Genomic DNA, 26,116 nt, shown 5'->3' on the forward strand with positions numbered 1-26,116 from the left:
CCGATTTCCTTTTCTTGGTTTTTAGGAAACCAACCAAACAGCCCCTAAGTGAAAACTACAAACAAATCTTTAGTCAAAAACAAACCAGGAGGAATACTTTCCGAAGAAGCGTGAGTGTCTATGGCACAGCCAAACATAATACGAGTGAATTCGGACTTGAGAACAAATATAATTGTTTGATTTATACACGGTAATCTAAACAAGAGTAGAACACCACATGAGTTAATTATTCAATATCTCTATGTACAAACAGCAAAAAAAAAATCTCTATCTATAGTATCTCTCAACAGTGTCAATCGATGAAAGAATATCTCAATTTCATCATAACAACAAAAAGTCCAGGGTAGATAAAAGATGCTTATGTAAATGAGACTTAGCAGAAATCAGCAAGAACGACTAGCATCTGAATTTTCAAACCAACCCAAAATTGGGCAAAGCAAAATTGCAAAAGCAAGGCCGGGTGTCACGTATTTTTAACATATTCCAGTGTAATCAATCGTGTGGCTTGCCAATCCCTAACTACATCTCTGTATGCTCTAACTTGGCAGCACCCCGAAGAAAATTTCCAAGCAGCCTCTGATCAAGTATCATATTTGGCACCTGCATAAAGTTTTCAACCAATATTTAAAGTCCCCATAAATTGAAAGAAAAGTACCAAGACTTCGGGGGCAATGACCTACTGGTTATTACCTTCTCTCCAAAGAAGATCTTTGAATTATTCGCAATGCTTTCAATGAATTTGAGCTCGAGAAATTCAGGTGTGAGCTTCAGTCTATTTGCTTCTGCTTCTCTCATCACTCTGAAAAGAACATAGAGACCAGTAACAAGTAATACAAAAGATGCTAAGAATTGGGAAGAGAAATTTGTCTACCTATAATAGTTAGCGTCTGCCTGACTCTTCTCTCTTGCCAAATACATTTCATTCTCAATCTCCTGCTGCCTCTTGGAACTGTCTTTCTCCGTCAGCCTCTGTTCCATCAGTATCCTACTGACCTGAGCATTTTTCTCAGCTTCTGATAATGCTATCTTCTTCAATGTTTCCGCCTCTTTCTCTGATACTTTCTGCTTTTCGATAGCAATTAAAGCCTGCAAACAACAAATGGAGACTATAAATGTAACCAAGTCTCCTCCAATTCTTAGAAGAGAAGATGAATATATCTGCATAGCATTGCAATCCTGGCAAGATCAAATTGCTAACTTATTCAATATAAAAAAATTATCCCATTAAACCTATATACTGGTAATAATTAACAGATTGCGCATGCTAATGGAAAAATCCCCAAGCAAGTAAAGATAAGAAATCATACTTTTGTTCTTTCTTCCTCCATTTGCTCGAAGTTCCTCTTAATGCTATGTGGTATATTTGGTTTTGTAACACGAACATTGATAATCTCAATCCCTGGAGCATACTTTGTGCAGTCATTTTGGATGGCCTCCTTCATTTTGTCATCAATCTGAAACATTAACATCAGTGGAAATCAGGGCAAACTGTTTATCAGGTCGGATGAGCAACCAGGTTCATATCCAGAGTGAAAGGAATCTACTTACCTGATCAAACATGTCAATGTAAACTTGTTGCATAGTATGAGCACTGCAGAACTGGTTAATCTCATGATGAATCTTATCATATATCCATGTCTTGTCATAGTTTATGCCATAGTTTAGCAATGTCTCATAAACATGCTCCTTGCGAAGGCGATTCACTACCTATTTGAAGTTTAGAAAGGATATCAATACAAGCATAAAAGGGGCATCAATAAAAAGAGCATACATATCAATTACATACCTCTATCTTATCAAAGCTGATCATCACGCCACCTTTAGTACCACATGGAATATCCCTCACCTGATTGCCAAAATGGAAAAACAAAATTACTAAATATAGTAAGAGCGAAAACAGACTTGGCCCAAGGTTTTAAATGCCAGCCGACATGTCTGACATGTCGGGCGACATATCGGTTTGAGGGCTTGACCGACACGACATGGATGTTTTCAACTCGTATGTCGGTTTTTCAGGGCCAAATCGAAAATATCAGGGTCATATCGGGCATATCGTCCTATTTTTTAGCTTTGAAAATCGTCTGATATGGTACTTTTTTTTAAGATCTGTTTTTTGTTATCGGGTTTGGGTTTAGTGATAAATACCCAAACCCGTTTGACCCGTTCTCAAGTTCAAGGGTTTCTTATGAACCCGATAGAAAGAATTTATGAACCTAAATCCATATATTATTTACTTTTTTATATGTTTAGTTTATAGAATTTATAAAGTATGCTTATATTGAATTTATGAATGCTTAGATTACATTTAGGACATGATATTATACATATGCGCACTACCCGATATGGCAATCCGATATTTACATTTAGGACATGATATTATACATATGCGCACTACCCGATATGGCAATCCGATATTTAGTCAATGTCCCCTGATATATCCCCGATTTCCACTATCCGATATGGATTTCAGCCATCCGACATGAACAAGACACCCGACATTTAAAACCTTGACTTGGCCATACTTCTGAAATTTTAATACAGTTTCAATAGATAAAATGTTTGAAGAACAGAGAAACTCAGAGAAACAAGGAATGTAATTTAATGGAATAAGTAACCACTAGAATAGGATTATGATTTCTAATTGCTCTTTTGATCATTTATTTTCAATCTTTAACCTAGTATTTGCTAGATGATAAAACCATCGGTCCTAGCCCAGATAAAAGATGGGTATAAATTATTAATCATTTACCAGATCTGTCTGAAGAGTCACTTGAATGGGCTCAAACTGGGTTATCAGTGGCAACTTCAGATGGAAACCTGGCAAACAAAGTCCAAAACAAGATGTCCATATTTCAGATAAACACAAGAACAGTTGTTTTTTTCCCCAATGAAAGCATACCTGGATCAGTGATCTGATTCAAAAGAGCACCACCCCTCCAGTAACAACCAACATGGCCTTCAGGAACTTGATGTAATATCTGGAAGCTAGAACCTTCAGATCCCAATGACGACATGAGAAATATCTGTGAAATTGACCCATAACCATCAGCATTATTCAGAATAAACCTTGTATTTTCATTAATATAGCATTCATCTATGTTGCAGGGATACGACTGCCAAGCTGCAGGTGCGGACACGAATGCGGACACGGGACACGACAAATTTATAAAAGGTAGGATATAGAGACATGACTGTGCATATACATATTGTAATAAATTATGTAAGACCAATATTATTTTCCATTCACATGTTATGCGAAGTGCTATAACATTTTTATGTTTCCTTTGTTGATTAGATATAAATTGGAAACATGCTCATTTTTAAACAAGATACCCAAACGACTCTTTAAAATCACACTTATGAACTCGGTATGGCTGAAATGAACCCAACCCAAGTCCAACGAGTTGCATAAAGTTGAGGTGAAGTGGAAGATATATGTCCCAAGAAGTGCATCATGAGTGTCTTAAACTAAAGTATGTATTATATATTTAAGCATGTACATATTCAAGAAGCGTCCAATGAGTGTCAGACACGAACACGGATACGTGTAAGTGTCACATATGGAAACAAGCGCCTGGATGAAGTGTCCAGCTAACTTAGGCATTCACATAATACTTATATCACTCCATAACAGAACAATATTCCCACCCCAGAAAACTCCCAAAAGCCAGAACTGCATGCATGCATTTCATATCCTTTCTGCTAATGCCATCCGCTATATATTTTACTGAGTTGAAAGAAACGGATAAGCAATCAGCATATGGAAAAGTATACAATAAGTATTTGAGAGGAGGCATCAGAAAAGCCCAAAGCTGAGAGAGAACAAAACAAAATCCAACAAAGACTCATATAGTTAATATCATAATTTGGCATTTCACACATGTTCCTTAGGTATCATACAGGCTATCTACTGGGTGGTATGTGTTTGTTCACTTGCATGCATTTTTGTTTCGTTAACATTTCTATAACATCAGATAAAATGGAAGCAATACACATTTTGCAGTTTCCTCAAGTTCCTTAGTTAAACAACCACAGACATTGATTCAACATTCAACAGGCTCCAAGTTGCACAGCATCTGCGGATATAAAACCACATTCAGCATCCAAAATAAATGCATTGATCGATCACGTGCAAACAAATACTTCTTCCAACCTGTATTCACGGTCTATTGTTTAATTCATTTATCAATACCTCATGAGAAACTTGATTTCGCTGAAACTGATGCTAACAATTATATCTATAAACACTTGTTAGCATCGTATATAACAGACACGACTAGAAAAGATGTGACACATTAACATATGTAAGATACGCTTACTGGAATCAGATATGGAGGTTCAAATGTCTCGTTAATCAGAAAACAAAGTTACTAGTTCATAACTAATACATCATGAGCACCATAATAGGAGCCAAAGAACACCGATGATTATCAAGAGCTTAGAGACAAGGTAGAGACCAAAAATATGTATCCCATGAATTAGAAAAAAAAAATTCATAAACAAACAAATACAAAATACCTCCTCGGCTTGTGAATTTCAGAATAGAAAACAAAATTTTAGAAAGTTCTACGGCAATGATCGTTTCATAACGTGCTTGAAGTGGTTTCATATGCCGTTTTAATCAGTTGGGCTGCTGTCATAGCAGCTTAAGTGGATAAATTAAGGGTCAGCCAGTCTCAAACTCTTGAAACAGACAGAAGAGTATCACTGCAAGCAGAAGCAAGCTTCACCCATCTTTATCATTGTGCCAGCACTTCTTCATTTAACCTATCTATAACCGATCCATTACAATTTAATAAAGCCTTGACCTGACTATCCAAAGAAAGCTTCAACCTTCTTGGTAAAGTACTTCAGTTCCCTTTGCTGCAGTCTCTTACATTAGAACAAGTCACTGGTGCTGAAGCGAACAGGTCAATCCAGTTGCCAAGTGGTGATTTCTGCAGCGAACTTCTGCAAGTATTCACATTCTTAATAGGATTTGCCCACCTTTAGCTCTATCTCACCCCCATTCAAATCCACAATATGTTCCCCCTTTCCCCACCTTTGTTTCTTTTTCATCTTTTATGGACATTAAAAGTCTGGCTGGGCTATCACTGACGTGTGTGACATGACAATGAACTTAACGAAGCAAATAAATATAGTTCATAAGAAAATTAAATTTGAATGCATCAAATAATTATAATAATATTGTTAACTTGCTGCAATTTGCAAATGCATTCCAAATTCGAACATATTGTGGAAACTGCTTTAGCTCTTCCTTTTTGGGATCTTTGTCATGTAGTACTTATTTTATTATAATTTATTAGTAAAACAATACCCTGGTTTTGCCACTAAACTTCTGTCTTTTTGGAGATGTTTTGGTTAGGTTGTCCATGATATCTTCTGGTTACTACCATATCTACCTTTTGGAGATGTTTTGGTTAGGTTCTCCATCGTATCTTCTGGTCAACGTTTTAAATGTCGGATGTCGGGTTCATGTCGGATAGTTAAAATCCATGTCGGATAGCGGAAATCGGAGATATATCGGGGGACATGGACTAAATATCGGATTGCCATATCGTGTGGTGCGCATATGTATAATATTATATCCTAAATGTAATCTAAGTATTCCTAAATTCAATATAAGCATACTTTATAAATTCTAGAGGTGGCGTCGGCGATGGGTGGATTCTGACGTCGCAGGGAGGCAGTGTCGGCCACGAGACGTCACAGGGAGGCAGTGTCGGTGACGAGACGTTGCGGAGAGACAGTGTCGGGGCTCTTCTTCTTCTTCGTCTGTTTGTGGTCCTTCGGATGAGTCACCGACCACTCTCTTCCCTTTATCCCGACGACGGGATACCCTACCACCCTCGGGTTTGGTTGGAGTTCAGATTTCGGGGCGCAACAGGAGATGAACGACGGGGGTCCGAGATGGAGGTAGGGGAATGACGTCGTCGTTCACGAAAGGAGTGATCGTTTCCCAAGTCCGTCGTAGCCCTAATTTTTCTCTTTTTTCTATCGGTTTCATAAGAAACCCTTAAACATGAGAACGGGTTAAACGAGTTTGGGTTTTTATCACTAAACCCGAACCCGATAACAAAAAACAGATCTAAAAAAAGGGTCATATCAGTCGATTTTCCAAGGCTAAAAAATCGGTCGATATGCCCGATATGACCCCGATATTTTCAATTTGGCCCTGAAAATCGATATATGAGTTGAAAACGTTCATGTCGTGTCGCTCAAGCCCTCAAACCGATATGTCGGCCGACATGTCGGACATGTCGGCCGACATTTAAAACCTTGCTTCTGGTCACTACCATATTTACCCGATCCTTTAATTTCATATCAACCAGTTATACCCTACCATAAGTTGGACAGTTCCTCATCAAATAATTAGTATGTCAAACATACCCGAAATGACATTTATTCTCATTCATGCCTAAAACTAACAGATATCTGAACTGCTACTTGATTTGTTGTGCCGGTTCACAAATCTAATTCTTTTACATAATAGCTAACAGAACTAGTTGATTTCATATCAGCCAGTTATACTATAACCTGAAGAAAATGCTTCTTAACCTGAATAATAATTTTAGCATTTATCTCCCAAGAAAACTTCTTGTTGTAGACTTCTCTTTGTTTAAATACTACATAATTATTGTACTTGATACGATTTCTGAGTTCATGTTTGGAGACACTACAGGACCGAACCCACTATTTCCATTCTGAAATATGAGTTATGGAGCATCAAATAAAAAGGGAAAATTAAGTTGCATCTTTTTAAAAGGAAAATTAAGTCGCATCTTTTGAGGAATGTTTGTCTCATCATGAATTATTTTTATGAATGTTTTAAACAATGTATATGTTGTCAACTTAAGAATTTGATTTCAATGGGATGAATCACATATTAAAGAGATCTAAATTCTTAAGTAATCTCATGTCTAATAAATACAAGAAAGAATTTCCATGTATTTTGCTTTTATTTTCGTTTATTGTTATATCTAAGATAGTATAAGAAGATCCTATAGTAGCATTAGGAGATTGATCTTGGGACAAAGAGTTTTCCTTTTATTTACGTTTATTGATTTTATCGATATCTTAGACATAATTAAGCCTAAGCCTAAAAACTCCCTGTTATCTATGCAGTTTTCAATGTCATCTGCTTTGCTTTTGTCCCTTCTATAGTCTTTTATTCTATTTTAACTTGCATGAGATGCACGTTTTAGAGAAGAGATGGAAATTTGGAAAGCATGCAAAGAAGGTGAAAACATGACAAAGAGAACGATATATATAAAATGGCAAATGCAATGGAAGAGGCTGATTGTCAAGCACTCAATTGTACAGTAAATCTAAATCATTCTTCTAGAACAAATAAAAGTGACATACCGACATTTTGGCAGATGAGTTTGAGGCCAAAATATAACCTCAGGTATTGGGAGGAAAATCATGATATATCACCCAAATATTGTCAAAAGGGGTATTTTTTGCGACAAACTATATAAAAGGACAAATCAGCCAACATATATCACCACGTCGGGGATTTCGCCCAAAAATTGTCAAAATACAATAAAGGCTATTAAGACCATATCATTTCATAGAAAGCCTTATAAAAGAATATATCGACGAATATATCAACTATACCAGTGATATTTAAAACAATGAACACCACAATGTCTTGTTGTATTAGCCTTCCATTTAATTTATGGTCAAGTCATAAGGACTTGCGGCGTTTTCATTAAGCTCTAAACTCTAAGGTGTATTTGGCAACTCTCTAAAGCTGGACCAGCTTTGAACCAAGTCCAATTATAAACTGTTTTGTTGATTAGTAAAAATCAGTCTACAAGTGGACCTATTTACTTTAGGTTATGTTTGGAAACATTGATTTGGGCCCTGATTTGAAATACAAGGTGGCCTAAATCCAAATCTCCAGTTTGGGTTTTCTTTTTAAAGTGGTATTTGAAATCTATGTATTTTATATGGATGATTTTAAGCCCAAAACTAAGGATTTCAAATCATAGCATAACCTCTGGAATTTGTCAAATCCCCGATCCGGATCTTTCCTCTCTCTCGGCTCATCTCTGTTCTCTCCCTCAGAGTCGCGATCATCCCAGGTATCTCTCTCCCTCTTTTCCCCCTTATGTTGCTGCATGCCCTAATCCTAATCGTTCCCTCATCTCTCTCTCTCTCCCTCCCTCCCTCCTCATTTTGCTCCATGCCCTAACCCTAACTGCTCCCCCCCCCCTCTCTCTCCCTCGGATGTAGCTTTCAAACGACATCTGTTGGTCTCATGGAATTGGGAATTAGGGTTTTATCATCAAGATTCTATACTCGCATTTACTTTTGGTAACTGACTCCTCTTTCTCTTTGTCTTGAGATTCATGTTGCTCAAAACACTAATTCTGGTAAATTTTGAATCTTATGAAAAAGCGGTAATTTTTATATTGACTGAACATAATTGTGGGAATTGTACATTAGTAATGTCATTATTGCAATCCTCTGAACATTTCGTTAATTTGATGGCTTAATTTTTCTATGGATTTCAATTTGGTGTCTAGTTTCTTATGGTTTAGCATATAATGTGATATCATATTGATAAAGGTGTATGCTAATTCACTAGTAAATTGAAAATTTTTTGCGTTGTCTTACTGGATGTATCCTAGTTGAAGTATGGTTTACTCCATTATTTGAGGAGTCTACATTCAAACTAATTTTTTGGTTGAGGCTCGTGCGCAAGAGCATGAAGTTATCATGTTATGAGCTTGCTCTATTTTAATGATTCTTTGGCAAACACTATTTGAATTTTATTGGCTCAAAAATTTGGAAATGCACTCGAACCTCTTATGTTGTTAAAATGTTTCTGGAGATAAATTCAAGATTCTAGAGGAAATTCAAAATTCTAGCTTCTGAAAATGATAGCGTTAGATAATTTCTTGGCACAAATCCCCACACGCTTTTACTTTCTTGAGTACCACTTGCAGGAAAAAAAAGGGAGGCGCTACAAGCACACCCTTAGGCACACCACCAACCACACTCCCCCTCTTGCTACAGTGCAGCGACCTCACATGTGATTTTTTAAAAAAAATCACATGTGGGGTTGTTGTACTGTAGCAAGAGGGGGAGTGTGGTTGGTGGTGTTTCTAAGGGTGTGCCTCTATCATTTAAAAAAAAAAACTAGTCCCTACAATAAAACTTTTTGTATCTTGTCTTATATCCTGTGTACGGATGATCTTCAAAGTCTCTAGCTGGAATGATATGGTTTTCTCTAATGATGAATTAGCATCCTGCATGCTACCATGTGAAAATAGAAAACAAATTGATGGCTACCTATATATTCCACTTAAAAGGGGAAACTAAAGAAAATGTTTAGCTTGTACAATAATTTTCTCTAACAAACTACGAGTGCAGACTGTGCAGTATCTCTAGTACAGTTGAGACAGTATCTAGCCACCAAAAATTCCATGGCCATAAGAAATCAATTAGGGGCATAAAGAATGAGTAAACTTTGCCTAAAGAAATCAATTTGGTACGTGCATGCATACCCTTAGGAATTTGAATTCTATTAGAATTGGTGGAAATATGGCATTTTCATGTAGAGAGGATATGGTATACTTGTCTAAAGTCTGTACTTATGGCTCTAGTTTTGTAACGATGTCCCTATTGCAAATATGAAAGGACTTTATTCAAAACTTCGTATTACTAAAGTAAACTTTTTAGAATGTGTTTAATACATCTCAAGTTAAAGTTTGTTGTTCATAGGTTTTTGGCTAGTAATGTCTATTTTTCTTAACATTTTTTTGTTTACATTCAAATCTATGTGATCATCATGTATGTGACAAGATTAGTCTTTTATTATTTCGAGCTTTCGTCTCAATGAAACTTGGCTCAAGTCCTATGACCGGTAATGTCTCCTAGGTAAGTTTGGGTTAAACATATCAGTTATGAACTTATTATTGATGCAATTTTTCTTATTGTCAGAAACTTGATTAACAATGCGTAGTTTTTATTTGTTGTTTGGAACTTAATATTGATGCTGCTTCATTGTTGTAGATATTTTACCCTTAGTTCAACTTTTTCCCCTATCCTTTTGCTCAAATTTTGACTGATATTGCCCCAAAGTGAAATATTGTTCAAGATTACAGTTATATCTACATGAACCATTTGCATAAATTTATCATGGTTTAGTAATGTATGAGTGCTTGATCTCTATTGGATATGGACATGTTATATAAAATGTATGCAATTTTATTGAATTAGTTTGTGAAATGAAGTCATTCTCACTTTAGCATCCTAAATAATGTGAACTGTCTGAAAATCTCATTTATGGAGTCATGTGCAAGTTGACCCCGATTGCTTGTTTTTAGAAATTTTTACTGTCTGAAAATCTCATTTATGGAGTCATGTGCAAGTTGACCCCGATTGCTTGTTTTTAGAAATTTTTCTTTTGAAAAGTTTGGGTAATCATGTAGGTTTAATAAATTATGAACTAAAACAGTTTAAGAGCATGAAGTATCAGAGCATCTTTTTAGAGTTGCTTTCTTTCTACTATTTGTGTTAATAGTTCCTTGTTAAATTATTCATACGTTGCAGGATGTGGTAGTGGTTAGAACTAACAATCATAATCCAGCTTGTTTAGATAACTTAGTTTTTTTGCCCAACATGGTAATTTGTTTTTAATATTTATTTAGATTCAGATGATATTCCTAGGTTTTGTCAAAGTTGTAAGTGAAACTTTGTCTTTGGTTTGCAGACTTTGGAAGAAGATTACAAGCGATTTCATTTGTTGTATAGAAGCGTAAGATTGTGATTCAAGGGTCATCCTCCTTTTTTTCCTTCTTCAGAAATTTCTTGTATTATTTTTACTTTTTCATGCACTCCTTTAATTTCTATAGAATTTCAAGCTTGGTATATAAAAGACCAAATTGACTATGTAATTATCAGTTGTACCTGCTCTGTTTAAGTAGGATGATGTTTGTGCATGGCTTATGGGTTTAAATCAAGGTTTAGATAGCTACAACTTTAATGCACAACATGTGGAACTGTTACTTGTGTGCTCTGATAATCAACTTATTCTCACTTTGAATATGTGTGAAATATGAAGCAAGCCTCAAGTGTTTTCCAGACTGGATATCTGCGAAATATGCAACGGTGATCTGTTATTTAGATGTTTTTTTTTGTAAGATACCTGATATGTTTGTAGAGTTTTCTTCATTTTTATTTTGCTAAAAGTCTTGCAATTTTTTTTGTAAGATACCTGATATGTTTGTAGAGTTTTCTTCATTTTTATTTTGCTAAAAGTCTTGCAAGTTATAGTGGATAATGAATTTGAAAACTTAGCAAATGTAGTTATCATCACCAAAATTAGCTAAATTTGTGTTTTTTTGTTACTATTTTATACATCTATATTGCATTTGATGTAAACAAGATGGGTTAAGAGAACAAATTTTCTTAAAACATCAATTTTAAATTCAAATTTATGTATAATAAAGTATCCAAACACTAGATTTTGAAATCAAAGATTTCAAATCCTTTCATTTAATAAAGATATCCAAACAAAAGATTTCTTAAATCATGGATTTCAAATCCTAAATTTAAAATCCCTTGATTTTAAATCAACTTTCCAAATCCAAATCAAAGTTTCCAAACACAACCTTAGTTCATTTTTGAGCCTCTAAAATGGTTTAGTTGTGAACTAGGAAGGAGTTGGTCTACAGCTAAACTAGTTCTTTCCAAAATCAGTTTAAGGAACAAGTGTTGCCCAACTTTAGTGTGTTGTCAAACACACCCTAAGTTTGTGGAAAAGTGTTGCTCCATTGTACAATTTTTATATTGTTTGCACTTCATAATGAATTTCCATGAAACTCTTGGTTACTCATAGTTTTTGAAGATATCTTCTGAACCCTAGACAACACAAGTTAAATGGCATCTTGCTGCTTTCCTTTCTCCATGTCTTGGGATTTTATGGCATCCTTTTGATCACTGTTTCAAAAAACATCCGCCTAGTCCGCCTAGGCATACACCTAGGCCTAGGCTGTATATTGGCTGCCTAACTAGCACCTAACACCTAGGTGGTACTTAAACTACCCACCTAGGTTTGGAAGTGTTTAGGAGAACATTAGCTGCTTACGTGGACTGTACCATTTAGGCATTGATCGTGATTTTCTATGTTGCAGCCTCCACGTCCAACAACCTCCTTCAAACTCGTTCAACCCCAAATATGAATACATCTACTATCTCCTCTGACCTTCAGCAAAACTTCCAGAAAGAAATTCGTCTAGACACCAGTCCAGCATATAAGCTTTCTATAACATTAACATTTATTAATAATTATGATAATTAAAAAATAAAGAAATCTCCTAGGCTCTAGGCTATGGGTCCAATACCAAGGCCTCCTAGCGCTTCTTGTGACCTTGTTAGTTATTATTTTGGCTATTTAGCATTTAAATATGCATGATTTATTATGGATCTAGGATTAATATCTATTTTTTTATAAATTTATATGAATTTAATATATATTTTTATCAATTATTATAATTAAATAATTTTAAAAATAGTCAAACGCCTAGGCATACGCCTAGGCATCTAGGCGCTAGGCGTCGGCTCAAATGTCTAGTCCGCCTAGTACCTCCTGTAACATTGTTTCTGATGTAAAAACAGAATCAAATGCTGAAAAACTTTGTAATGCAAAAGAAATAAACAAGCTTGCAATTGCAAAACATTTAAGAAAGGAAACAAGTATTGAAGCTGTGATAAAGATTTTGAAAGGCAGTTTCACCAATCAAACATCACTAGATATCCAGTTCCAGTCCTCTATAGTTATGGAGAATCCAGGGGTAAACCATGATAACTTGCAAACGTTGAAAACCAGTATCTTTCATCTCCTTCCACAGTCCATTTAATAATCAAGTTGGTGAAACAAAAAGGGTTTTAGCAAGCACTGCCAAAATCACATATTCCAGCTATATCTTTCACATTTTGAACAGGTTCCATTACCTTAGCCCTCTAAAGTCTGAATAAAATAAAATTATCCCACAAATTAAATACAGAATAGAATGCCTAGTTAAACAATCCTATCTTTTATGACTAGAATCTTTCGGGATATGCATAGCCAATGCATAAACAAGGTCAACGCTGAAGAAAAAAGATAAGATACCCTATCCAAGGTTTTAAATGTCGGTTATCAAGGATTTATCGGACGGTCAAAATCCTTATCGGGTAGCGAAAATCGGAGATATATCAGGGATAAGTAGTAATTATTGGAGTAATATACTAGCAAATAATAAACATAAGCTTGAAAAAAATATAATGTTAGTCAAAATGGAATAATAAACAAGCAAATAATAAGATAACATCAAGAATAAAGAACCATCTACGCATCTACATAATTATTGTTTAATCATGAGATTCATAAACTAACTTACTACGTTCATATTTAGTAGTTATGAGCCATTATCAATATCCATAAACAAACATAAGCTAATCACCAATCAACCAAGTTCCAAAAGCAACAAATAGTTCATATATTTGTAAACATTCAAAGAGCAAATCCAAAAGAAAGTAAAAGCTCCCAAATTCTACTTATCGGCCGATAAAGCCGATATTTAGAGCCTACTTATCGGCCGATAAGTGCCTTTATCGCCGATAACTCGCCGATAAACCTCAAAAAACAATAACCGATTAAAGATCCTACTTATCCTAGTTTGAGACATTTCTGTGCTTTGTTCGAGCTATATAATCCAGACTCGAACACTTTTCTGACCCGGCAGGCGGAGTTAGGCTTAGCTCTCCACGAGATGCACAGGATTTCTGGCTTGTCCATGGGACAGATGCTATACCAGGAGTACTTTCCTTCCAGTTATTTAGAGCCTACTTATCGGCCGATAAGTGCCTTTATCGCCGATAACTCGCCGATAAACCTCAAAAAACAATAACCGATTAAAGATCCTACTTATCCTAGCGGAAAGCTCCCAAATCCGATAACTCGGCGATAATATCGGATTATTGGCCGATATTTAAAACCATGACCCTATCTAACTAATTTCATCAAGAGCTGTCAATTCAAAATTTACCCAATAGGAACAGATAAGGGATGAAAAGATTTATGAAGGTCATCTTATATCTAAAAAGTCTCCAAAACTCCAAATTAATCTTTACCGGCACCTGACTACTGGATAACAAATAGACTCCAAATTGTTGTTATAGATGGGTCAGTAAATGCAAATCTTGATGACTTTGCTTTTCCCAGTAATTTTAGTGCGTTTGTTCTCTTATTGTTCATGTTTACTCATCAAGCAGACAAGTGGAAAACACGATCACTAGACTTTGCAATTGACTTATATCATAGTCCACAGACTGCTTTATCTCCTCCTCAAATATTATAGCCCCTCAATCTAATGCCCACATAAATAACATAATATGGAACGCACTAATTTAAACTTCACCAAATGTTCCCTACTGTACCAACCTAAGTTTTCAACATTTACCATCATATTATGTCTTAGAAGCACAATCAATTAAACTGAAAATAATTTTTCATTTGGATCCTTGGCTTATATTTGTTTCAACCCATCCTATTACCTATTTCTTTTTCTTTCCCAAAATTGCTAGAATATTCCAATGCGATCAATTTGTTTGACATTGCCTTTCGTTTCATTCTTTGAAATTTTCTTAGATGAATGCCGCCTTTCATTTCATTCTTTGAAATTGTCTTAGATGAATGTATTTTTATATAAATAACTGTTTATCTCTACTGACGGTTCTTTCATGTTCTAGGAGAATTCAGGCTTCCTCCTTAGTTGCATGACTGAAAAGATATTACTAATTGTCATTGGCCGTCAAGGTACTTTCATTTGTGGCCCATATTTGCTCATAAATGATGGTAATGAACTGATGATGATTTTTTGTACTTAAAGCAATAGAATCATATGATGGAACTTATAGCCAATATCTACCACAAGCAATTGAAAGGACCTAAATCAAACCTACATTCACCTTAATTGCTCTTATTCTCATTTTCTTACTATATTTTCAAAGACCAATACTCAGTAACTTTTCGCTTAAGAGTCGAGAGGCATCTTACTCACATATAGTTGTGGAAAACATAGAATGCATGGAGTTAAAAGAGTAGTATATTGAGTTTTCTAAGCTTACACTTTTCATAATTTTTAAACTGTGTAAATTTGAAATTGTTGAAATTATGACTGACATATGGATTGAAATTATGACTGACATATGGATAGAACCAAAATTATGGCCAAGAGCATAACTTTTTTTAAAAAAACAGTAAAAGATTTGATTCTATGCAATTCACAACTATATGATCATAATATAGGAAAAACATATATGCAACATCCAGAAAAATCATTCCTCAAAACTACACCTGCTCCCTTTATTTCTTACTCTCCCCAGTTGATACAAGCTGAAGAAGATGCCTAGGAAATATGATGCAAATGTGCATCAAGCAATCATAGGGATTGATGCAAACAAAGACTACCTAAAAGGGCATGCACTACATGCAAAGGGAATCCTAACGGTCAATATATAAAATGAGAATGTAATCTGGATAATGAAATGAATAATTAAACGGCAAGATCTAGGTTATAACAATAATCAATTATAATTACGAACTGCACTAGCTCTCTCGATATTTAGAAATTATCAACTTAATACACAGAATTACAAGGGTTTAACTAAAGGGTTGAGAAACTCATACCAACACTACAAAGACTCTGAAATTGACTCTGTTGCACATGATGATAGACCTTCCGAAGCATCTCAGGAACAACAGAATCAAGTTTAGATTTTGAATACAATGTACCAAGTGGGTCTGAACTCCAGAGAACAACAACAGTTTAGATTGGAGCTACGACAAAGACCAAGGGTGGTGAATAATGGGCAGAGAGGAAGTCCAGAGTTCGCCTGAGCCGTGCATGTCAACATCACAGATACTAAAGGTTGTCTGCAGTCATCGAAGTTGGGGTTGCCAGCTTGTCTTAGTTGGTGACAAGCAGGGGATAGCAGGTGCCAGCAGGCTTTGAATGAAGTCTAAGTCACAAGGTCAAGCATGGAAAAGAACTGGGATGAGCTTCATCAGAGTTTGGTGCATTGACCATGAAAGTCAGGTTATGAGGTAGGATGAGAATGGGTCGGTCAATGGCGAAGGCGGTGTCATCAGGTCAGATGGTGATATCGGATGGATGATTGGGTGCTGGTGTTTTACGTCGAGGCCCGAGTGGAGCTCGGGATAGGAACACAATAAGAGAGGTTAGGGTAGACACTCTCGAATAACATCATTATGATATCTTGCTGACGTTTGCAACAAATTTAAAATCGTGAAGTGGCGGGTGTTTGAGAAGAATTTGAATCAGGATTTTTGCTTTACAATTTGAAATCAATGATTGAGATTTGAGGAAGGGTTTGGCCATAAGGTTGGACATATCACTAAGGAATTTAAGACTCATGGGCCTCACACCTTTAGTGACTCGCAAGTCAGCAACTCACATGTTATAGGATTCATCACAGAGAATTTCAATTCTAATTAGTCTTGGTGTATCACCTAGCAGACTTTACGTATCATCAATTGTAAAGCAGCAGGTGTCCGAGAAGAATTTGAATCAGGAACTTTGCTTTATAATTTGAGATTAATGATTGAGATTTGAGGAAGGGTTTGGCCGTAAGGTTGGACATATCACTAAGAAATTTAAGACTAATGGCCTCACACCTTTAGTGACTCGCACCGACAGCAACTCACATGTTATAGGATTTATCACAGAGAATTTCAATTTTAATTAGTCTTGGTGTATCTCCTAGCAGAGACTTTACATATGATTTATAAAAGAAACCTAATGCATCACACGTGCAAAACAGATAGAACCAAGTAATCTTCCTAACAAATCTCAACTAAAGTAAACATAAATCTAATCTAACTACAGGTCTCAACTTAACAATTATATAAAAAGAATATAATGATTAAACATATGCTAAAATTTGACTTATTGTATACTCTAATAAGTTTGCAGAAGGAACAATTAATGACTCTTTATAAAATAACTAGACAACTATAGCTTTCTAAATTCAACAGTTTAATGTTGTTTTCCAGTTTCCATTTTAGTTTCTGGTGTATAAATGAAAGTAAACCAATTCAAATATGAAACCTGAGCAAAGAAGTAAGAGAAGTGTAGGATGTGTGCAAGAAATGTGTTACAAAGTGTTCTATATTAAAGCATGTATCATACAAATGAAGAGAGAAATATTTGATACATGTAGGGGTGTCCAACAAAGTATCAACGTCTAACAGCAATGCCCATATATCTGTCATAGAGCTAAAAATATTTGAGCTACTAGATAGCAGGTAATTCCCCTACATGGTAAAAAAACAAATATTGAAACAAATCCCATATTTATTCTTAATCCTAACAAAATAACCAAATTTTGATTCTAACTAACATCGAAATAGCAATGTTACAAAAGGCGCTAGGCGAACTAAACGTTTGAGCCAACGCCTAGCGTCTAGGCATATTATGCCTACGCGGCGCCTAAACGTTTTGCTATTTTTTAAAATATTTAATTATAATAATTGATAAAAGTATGTAATAAATATGCAACCTTAGATCCACAATAAACAATGCATACTTATATACTAAACAGCCAAAATAATAACTAATAAGGTTATAAAAAACGCTAGGAGGCCTAGGCGTTGGACCCGACGCCTAGAGCCTAGGAGTTTTCTTTTTTATTTCTTAATTATAATAATTGATAGTAAATATCAATGTTAAAGAAAGCTTAGGTGTTAGACTAGTGTCTAGGCGGATTTCTTTCTTCATTTAAGTGGTGATCGAGGAGGTTCTGCTGAAGGTCAGAAGAGATAATGGAGATGTTCATAATTGGAGGTTAAAGGAGTTTGAGGGAGGTTGGAAGACGTGAAGGCCGCAACATAGAAAATCACGATCAATGCCTAAAGGGTACAGTCTACGTAGTCTACGTAAGCAGACAATGCTCCTCTAAACACTCCTAAAATCTAGGTAGGTAGCTTAGGTACCGCTCAGGCGCTAGGCGCTAGTTAGGCGGCCTAGGTACCGGCTAGGCTTGGGCGTACGCCTAAGTAGGCGGACTAGGCGGAGGCTTTTTAAAATAGTGCAAAATAATACAGATTCACCCATATCCTAAGGAGCAAGTATCGTGCGGAAGTTCACTCATCAAAGAAGGTACTAGAATCTATAATATATAGTATATTCCTCCAGTTTATGCGACCATTTACTCTTAAATCCTAATTCAAGATAAAAATCCATCTAGACATGCATTCAAATTAAAATCTTAACTGCCAAGACTCCAAATCTTACAAGAATCAAATGCTTACATACCCTAAGTACCGCTCTAGAAGAATCAAGATGGCAGATAGGTTTACTATTAAGGTCAATATAGTTCTAGATAGCAAAAAAGGGGACACATTGAGCTAAAGTGATTTGGGGCTAAAGATGACTACGAAATCAGATCTGCGTGACAAGAGATCCTTCAAGTAGCCCAAAAGATCAAAACAGCCTATAAAGGCTTATGATGGCCCTGAGAAAGCAAGCTGATTACAAGTAAGCAACCAACTGCATGCAAGGTTGTAAACCCAGAAGGTAAACAATATGCATAAAAGAAATATGTCAAGGCCATCCAGTAAAAAAAATGACAATTGTGCAAATCAGAATGATTGTAACAACCTGCTATTGCGGAATCAACAAAAACAAATAGCAGTGGTTAAGGATGATTTTAGCAGCCCAGACTGGCATATATCAGTTAAACAAGTTGTTCCAAGAGTCGAGATAGTATAACAATCAACAAAAGGAACAATCATAACTTAATATTATCTCATTAAATGCCTAATCAAAAGGCCACAAAGATCTAGAAATCACAGCAATCCTGCTCCAAAAAACAAATATGACAGAACATATACTCGCTCTACTATATTTTCCCCCAAGTTTTTCCCATCATTTGATCAGCATGTACACGGGATCAGTGCATACACTCGAACTTGAAACCCCTAAACACTGATCAAACTCCGATACTAACAAGAGCCAATCGAATGCGATTCCCAAGTAAAACCCCACAAGACTATGACAGCAAACGAAAATCTAAAAATTAGTCAATATAGCTCTGCGTTAACCAAATCGAACCGATCATCAGTGAAACAATTCATTCGACTAATAACCTGACCCCTAGCGAACTTCAATGGGTCCAAGCAGTTCCTTACCATGATTACCACAATGGAGATCACCGCCATGGTCGCGATGCCCATAAGATCGCCGTTGGCGGGAGGCCGAGGAGCATTATCCAACCTCTGCTGGTGCTGATCCATGGAGATTCCTTTCTTCTTGTGGCAGAGAGAGAGGGAGAACCTCAAGGTCAACTGAGCAGTAGAGGCAGTTAATTAGGGAGAGGAGATTTGTTTATCGGCGGATTGTGGTGCTTCGCGAGGGATTTTAAGGGAACGCGACTCGCGCCCGGTGTAAATGGGACGCGAGAGGGAACCGGCTTGAACCCTAGTAGCCAGAAAAATCGTTTTGCCCGATCGGTTTTGGGACCTCTTCTAGCTTTCTATTTTTGGCTAATCAGCACGGAAACAACTGACAGTTTTTGCTACTTTGCACTTATATGTACTCTAACTCGCTTTTGGCAGCATTCATGTAAGGCTAATTAGCCCTTAAATACCTTATTGTTTCTCCTAATTTTCACTTATGTACTTCATTTCATTTGTTTTCAAGAGCACTTATAGACCCTGAAGTTTTTTTAATTGTCACTTATAATATACATTTTCTTATGTATACGTGAAAATTTTCCTCCGAACTTTTAGATCTTTTGAACCGGTAATGCTTGTTTTATTTACGATTAAACTTGTCCAATTCCATTATAAAATGGAATTGGGGTTGATTTAAAAAAGATTTATGCTAGGTTTAATGATAAATTCAACAAAAATTAAGGGTTAAGAAGGTCTAAAATTAGCATGTAGATATTAAATGAGAATATTCGAGGAAAACTATCACGTTTACATAACATAAGATATATAAATGTCAATCTTAAAAAGTTTAGGGTGTATAAGTGCTACCAAAAATACGTGAGGGTTTATAAGTGCAAACTGAAGGAAATGTTGAAGTATTTTAAGTATAAAAATTAGCTTCTATGTAACTTAAAGTTAATAAAAAATTTTATTTTAATGTATTCTATTATGCAAAGATAAGAATATTTCCCAAAATTCTCATGTGACACTTATTACTTTTAGAATTTTTCAATCCCTAATTTTCTTAATTTATTGTTGAACCTATCAAATTCTATTTTTAAAATAGAATTATGGTAGATTTAAAATAGAATCAATGTAGATTTAATAGTAAATTATAAAACTTATTATTAAAAACTTCTAAAATTGGCATAGGATTGTCATATGGGAATTTTGATGGAATATTGTCATGCTTGAATAATAAGATATATTAAACAGCAAAATTTAAAAATTTGAGAACATATATTTGCTGCCAAAATAAGTGATACATATAAGTGTAGCGGGGAAACTAAAAGATATTTAGAGGATTTTTTAATAACTAATTAGAGGGTGTATTGTGATGCCCCAGGGTTCACACAAGGCTGTAGTCCAAGGTGAAACCCGGATTGTCAAACCTGTCAAGCACCAAACACCATGTTACGCTATCTCTCTAGTAGAAACAACAAATAGGTGAAGGTACAAAACAGGCAAATAATAGAAGTATTACAAAATCAGATATGCACAGAAGAAGTATATCAACAAATGAGCCCAACTGAAATAGAATGAAAATATCTCTGAGTCAGAAATACATCTCAACACAATGAGTCAAATGAAATCTCACTGAGGCACTCAGCCTCTACAAAATGAATACAACTCTAAAATCTAAACAATGAACATAACTATATAGTGGAGCTTCAACTGCTAAAATTGTGTGACGACGACTATGCTAGAACTCCGTCATCCTGTGGCTCTCCGAAACTCTGATCTGCCTGAAAGATATAATTTAAATAAAAGAACAACAACAAGAGCGTCAGAGCGCTACAGCAAGATCACCTTCATCTGCCCTCAGGGGAAGGGCTGCTAGATGAAGTGGAGGCTCTATCTATTAAGCATAGTCTACCTATATCATTTTTCCTACTAATATGATAGCGGTCCAATTTGGTGATTTTCCCCCAGTAGTAACGGCGGACGGCGTCGTCCCCATTTGCAAGGGAGAAATATGTCTGAAGAATGCTGACTTGCATAGTCAGAAGGACAGGGGGTTGGTGCCCCTCACTACCCCAAAAGGGGTATTAAGCATAGTCTACCTATATCATTTTTCCCGTATCTAATGGAGTTAATATTTAGACACCTACAAGACAAGACGTAGTACGTCGAGAGAAGTAATCCAAACAAGGAAACCCTCATATATATATCATATGTCTCAAATTATAGATCCATAAATACAAATTTCCAACTCTATGAATGAAAACAACACTCAAAAGAAAATACTCCAAGCCTAAACCATATAGGACCAATGTCACAATCTCAAACTACATTCTCAAGTAGTTGGCGCAAATATAAGAGAAAATCATCCAACTCAAAAAAAAATCACCATAGGCCATATCTTGTATGCCATGAAACAAAGAATGTACCCTACTCATGGGTAATCTAACATAGGAGTAACTATAACTGATAATACATATATGTGTGCATCTCTTTATGCAATAGCGATACTCTTGTAATATTCTTACTCAATGGCTCTGTGACAATAGGTTTTATCTCCATATCCCGGATACATGGAATGACGATACTTTTGTAATTTCTTACTCAACCGTCCTGCGCAAATAGGTTTTATTATCTCCCTATTCCGGATACATGTAATAACGATACTATTATAATACTCTTACTCAATCGTTCTACGGTAATAGGTTTTATCTTCCTATTTTCGGATACATATAATAATGATATCATTGTAATACTCTTACTCAATCGTTCTGTGGTAATAGATTTTATCTTCCTATTTTCGGATACGTGAAAGATCAAATACTAGTCATGTGTATTTATAAAATTTAACTTGTGACAAAAGTGTGTTAATTCAACACAAACTACGCATAAGTACACATATCTCGGTGTGCGTGTCCACATCTAAAGTTCACCATCATCCCAGATGTTTAACAAGTCATAAATGTTATAATATAATAGTACAAGGTCGAGAGACTCGCTCAAAGACCAAAACAACCGAACAAAACATGCACAGGCTCAAAAGAGGTTGGCGGTCGACCGCAATTATGCGACGGTCAACCGCGATAGGTTTTCAGGGTTTCCCAGGCTGCTGCTTGGCATGCGGTCGACCGCCATTTAGGCGCGGTCGACCGTGGACAGATTTTCCAGACTGTGGAGGTTTCTGCACTGTGTTGTATTCATGTCGATTTTTGTGATCTAAACTAGTTTAAAACATGTGAAACTTGCATGAAAACATGACAACAACAGATACATACTTCTAGAAACAATCTCAACATATATAGCATGAATATTTGCAACAAGAAACATGCTTAACCCTTAAACTTTCATAAAACATAAAACAAACTCTTGTGTTAATTAAATTAGGGTTCTTCCAACCTAATTACTCAAATTCTTCTATCTAAAGCATGGACTTTTAACATATTAAACATAAGCATGATTGCCAAACAACTTAGAAAAGATATACATTTATTAAATCATATTTTTAACACTTAGGTAGGTTTTCTCATCTTTAATCCACATGTAAACTCAATTAAAATTCAAATTAGGATTTAAACATGATTAGCACATGATTAACAAGATAAAAATGAATTTAAAACAACCCTAATGTTCATGATCATATTTATATTATAAACAGTAAGAAAAACATGTAGATCTAACATTTGTTTAAGATCTAACAACAAAAATCTAATCTTTTTCACATTAGATTAAGATCTAAGTATATAAACACAAATTAAACTTCTAAGCTAGTTATTTAACTATGGGGTTGGGTTTGGATGTAAGTGATCTTGCCTTAATCTCATGTGCAAGCCTCTAAAACAATCAGCAAGCAAACCATGAGCATGAACAACCCGTTCTCCCTCGCTACACGTCGATGATCTCGCCCTCGTGCCGGTGTTTTGCTTCACAAAGCTCTCCAAACTCATAAGAAAAATGTCTAGGGTTTTTTAGGGGAGAGGGTGGCTGCTAGGGTTCATAGATATGATAAAAAAAAAGAATTTTCGTGAAAAACACAGGTATTTATAGAGGCAAATCCGAAACAAACATGTTTGACCCGAACCAGGAAACCTAGTTTGACTAGGAAAACAACCTTCGGTATTTTGGCTGTAACTTTCTCATCCGACCTCGGAATGAGGTGATCTAAGATTTGTTGGAAAGCTATTAAAGAGACCTACAACTTTAATCTTTACACTTTTCTAGATTCTAATTGTATCGGTGTGTAACATATAAAAACTCTTAACTGGTCATTATTATCAGATTTTCACTCTTTTGGCCTTTGTGCATGTTTCGTGCATTTGCTTACATATTTTCACAAATATACATTAATTTGATCTTAAATCAATTCTTATCATACTCAAACATCAAAATATGTTATTTTTCACCATATAATATATTTATCATTATTTATCATAAAATATTCAAATTTACGGGGTTTTACATGTATAGGGGAGCTTTTTTGTTAAACTAGCTTTTATGTTCGCTTTTTCATATTTACTTATTTGATAAATACCAAATAAGCTAGGTTTTTTAAGTCCCATTTGAAAAGCTAGTATACATCAGGTTTTGAAAAACTAGCTTATAAGATCGCATAAATAAGCTAGATTTGACCAAATAAATTACTATTTTATCTAAACAAATGTTATGCAATTTTTATCATAAAAGTCAAAAGCCACGAAAAACTAATAGCTTAAAAGTTCCTAAAACTAAGCCCCTCTAAAACAGCCTCTTAAGTGCTTATACGATTTTTCTTGTTTTTGGTTTTTAAGATATTAGTCCCTTAAATTATAGGTATTTTAATATTAGTCACCCGAATCTTCATATTTTGTGATCAGTACCCCCAAACTCGCCTTAATATTTTGATACTAGTCCTTCCATCAGCTTAATGTGTTGATTTTTTTTACTAACCATAGATGTGTAATTACCTTATTACTCCCCCTCTCTTTTCTCTTACCTCCTCCTCCATTTTCCCCATCTCTTCCATTATTTGTCCCCTTCCTCCATATGTATTCTCGCCTCCTCCTCCATCTCTAGCTCTGTCATCTCTACATGTGCCTTCTCTATCTCCACCACCATCTCTGCCTCTACCATCTTGACCACCATCGGTGTTCTCGCCTCCATCTCCTCCACCACCTCCTCCACCCTCATCACCTACTCTATTAATATTCTTACCTTCTCCACCATCTCCATCATCGTGTGCATCTATAATGTCACCACCATCATTTAAGTATATGAAGAAGGAGAGAGGGGTATAATTGCCTACTTAAAAAAGTTAAAGAAAAATAGAATTTTGCCACCCATTTTAACCCAAACTAACTTGAGGGATTATTATTAGCATATTTAGGTAACTTAGAGGACTACTATCAAAGTATAAATTTTTGAGGGACTAATATCACAATACCTATTATTTAAGGGACTAATATCTAAAAAGTTATTTTTATACAAAATTTGATTCTGCACCTGGTATATTTCTAGAAACCGCCATATCTTATCTTATATATTATATTATACTATTATAATGGTGTGTTGGATGATAAACTATTTTTTTCCAATATGCCCTCTAATACATCTATACATACATACATGCACACATATATAATGTGATAATTACTCCCACCAACACATTCATCCATACATCCTCATTAAAAAATGTGACTCCATCAAAAAATCATCACCATCATAACCTTGTAGACGGTTAAAATATATTCTACCCAAGCCAATGTTCAGCTTGGAATTAAGAAGGAAATGCCCATTGCCTAAACATTTTAAATGGGCCCAAAGTCAAGCCCACAACAAGGTATAGCGAAGCTCACTCAAACAAGCACATGAATATCGCCATATAGCCCACTTTGGCTCAATCCAAATGAGTCAAAAGTAAAAACCATGTGAAGTTTGTCATTTGATGTCAATGAGCTTCGCTAGTAGTTACCCACATGGGCCATGTCACCCACGATTCAAAAGCAATGGCTCACCCACATCCAAATGAGCCTCGCTCAAACAATTTCAACGAGCTTCACTAATTAATTAATTAGTGAGTTTCACGAATTAGCTGCTTGAGAGCTATTCTAAAGGGGATAACCGCTCCCCCAATTATCTCCTACTTTAATAGTCACTTAATCCATAATTAAAGGCCATTAACTCTCTATCTCTCTCTTAGCATATAAGAGGAGGTGAAGATTGTTCATCCAACATGCACACAGAAATAGAAGAAGAAAAAGGATCAAAAACAAAGAGATCGAACACCCCATACATGCGCGAAATCAATATTTTCACTCTTTTCTTATGATATTTGGTTTCAAGAGAAGATCGAGTCATCTTCCAAGCAACCAAATCAAAGAAAAACAGCAAGATACCTCTCATCTTAGTCGAACTATCAATGGCATATGATGCTCCATTAGAACGCAAAAGAGAACCCAGTCAATATAAATTTTTGTTTCACTTGTAGTTTATTTTAAATTGTAGTCTGCATCAATTATAATACAAAAGACCTGAAAATAGGATGGCAACTTCGTTGGGGACTACTTTCTACTTCGATGAGAAAATTACACCGCTGTCTGACCATAAGACCCTCGGGTCTTTTACTGAATTGCTGATCGAAGAATTCAACCAAGCGAAGTTCGAGGAATTCATTTCCTCAAACTAATCATCAATGTCTAGTGTAAGGAGTTGTCGTAAAATTTGCCACTATGTGAATATAAGGTCTAAATCAACCCCCGCGTGTGTAAAGGCAACCTTCACCAAAGACTGCTTGAGCTTCACTGGAAGCCAAACGAACTTTGCCCAGAGTAAAAAAATGTCGACCGTTGCCTTGAGCAAAGGTCAAGATGTTCTCATGTCTTTTGATTTTTGGCACCAGTCCACAACTCCGTTGGGAGTTCGATTGAAAGCATCTCGCGATGCTCGCTA

The 26,116-nt window shown here is 35.6% G+C and overlaps 1 protein-coding gene across 2 annotated transcripts; it reads right to left on the reverse strand.

The window, feature by feature from the left end:
• Positions 143–19,508, reverse strand: LOC109820612 (erlin-2-B). Of its 2 annotated transcripts, none has more exons than XM_020386785.1 (9): positions 19,211–19,506; positions 2,900–3,023; positions 2,750–2,817; positions 1,787–1,846; positions 1,549–1,707; positions 1,308–1,454; positions 872–1,086; positions 691–799; positions 143–600 (listed from the first exon to the last, which is right to left on the reverse strand). In XM_020386785.1, exons 1-9 carry the CDS (start codon positions 19,313–19,315, stop codon positions 520–522), a joined length of 1,068 nt encoding a protein of 355 aa, XP_020242374.1. In that variant the 5' UTR covers positions 19,316–19,506; the 3' UTR covers positions 143–519. The 2 variants fall into 2 exon arrangements, with proteins under 2 accessions (XP_020242374.1, XP_020242375.1); XM_020386786.1 differs by having other exon boundaries at positions 405–600; positions 681–799; positions 19,211–19,508.

Source organism: Asparagus officinalis, chromosome 8 (genome assembly GCF_001876935.1).
Source record: "Asparagus officinalis chromosome 8, Aspof.V1, whole genome shotgun sequence".
Lineage (NCBI taxonomy): Eukaryota > Viridiplantae > Streptophyta > Magnoliopsida > Asparagales > Asparagaceae > Asparagus > Asparagus officinalis.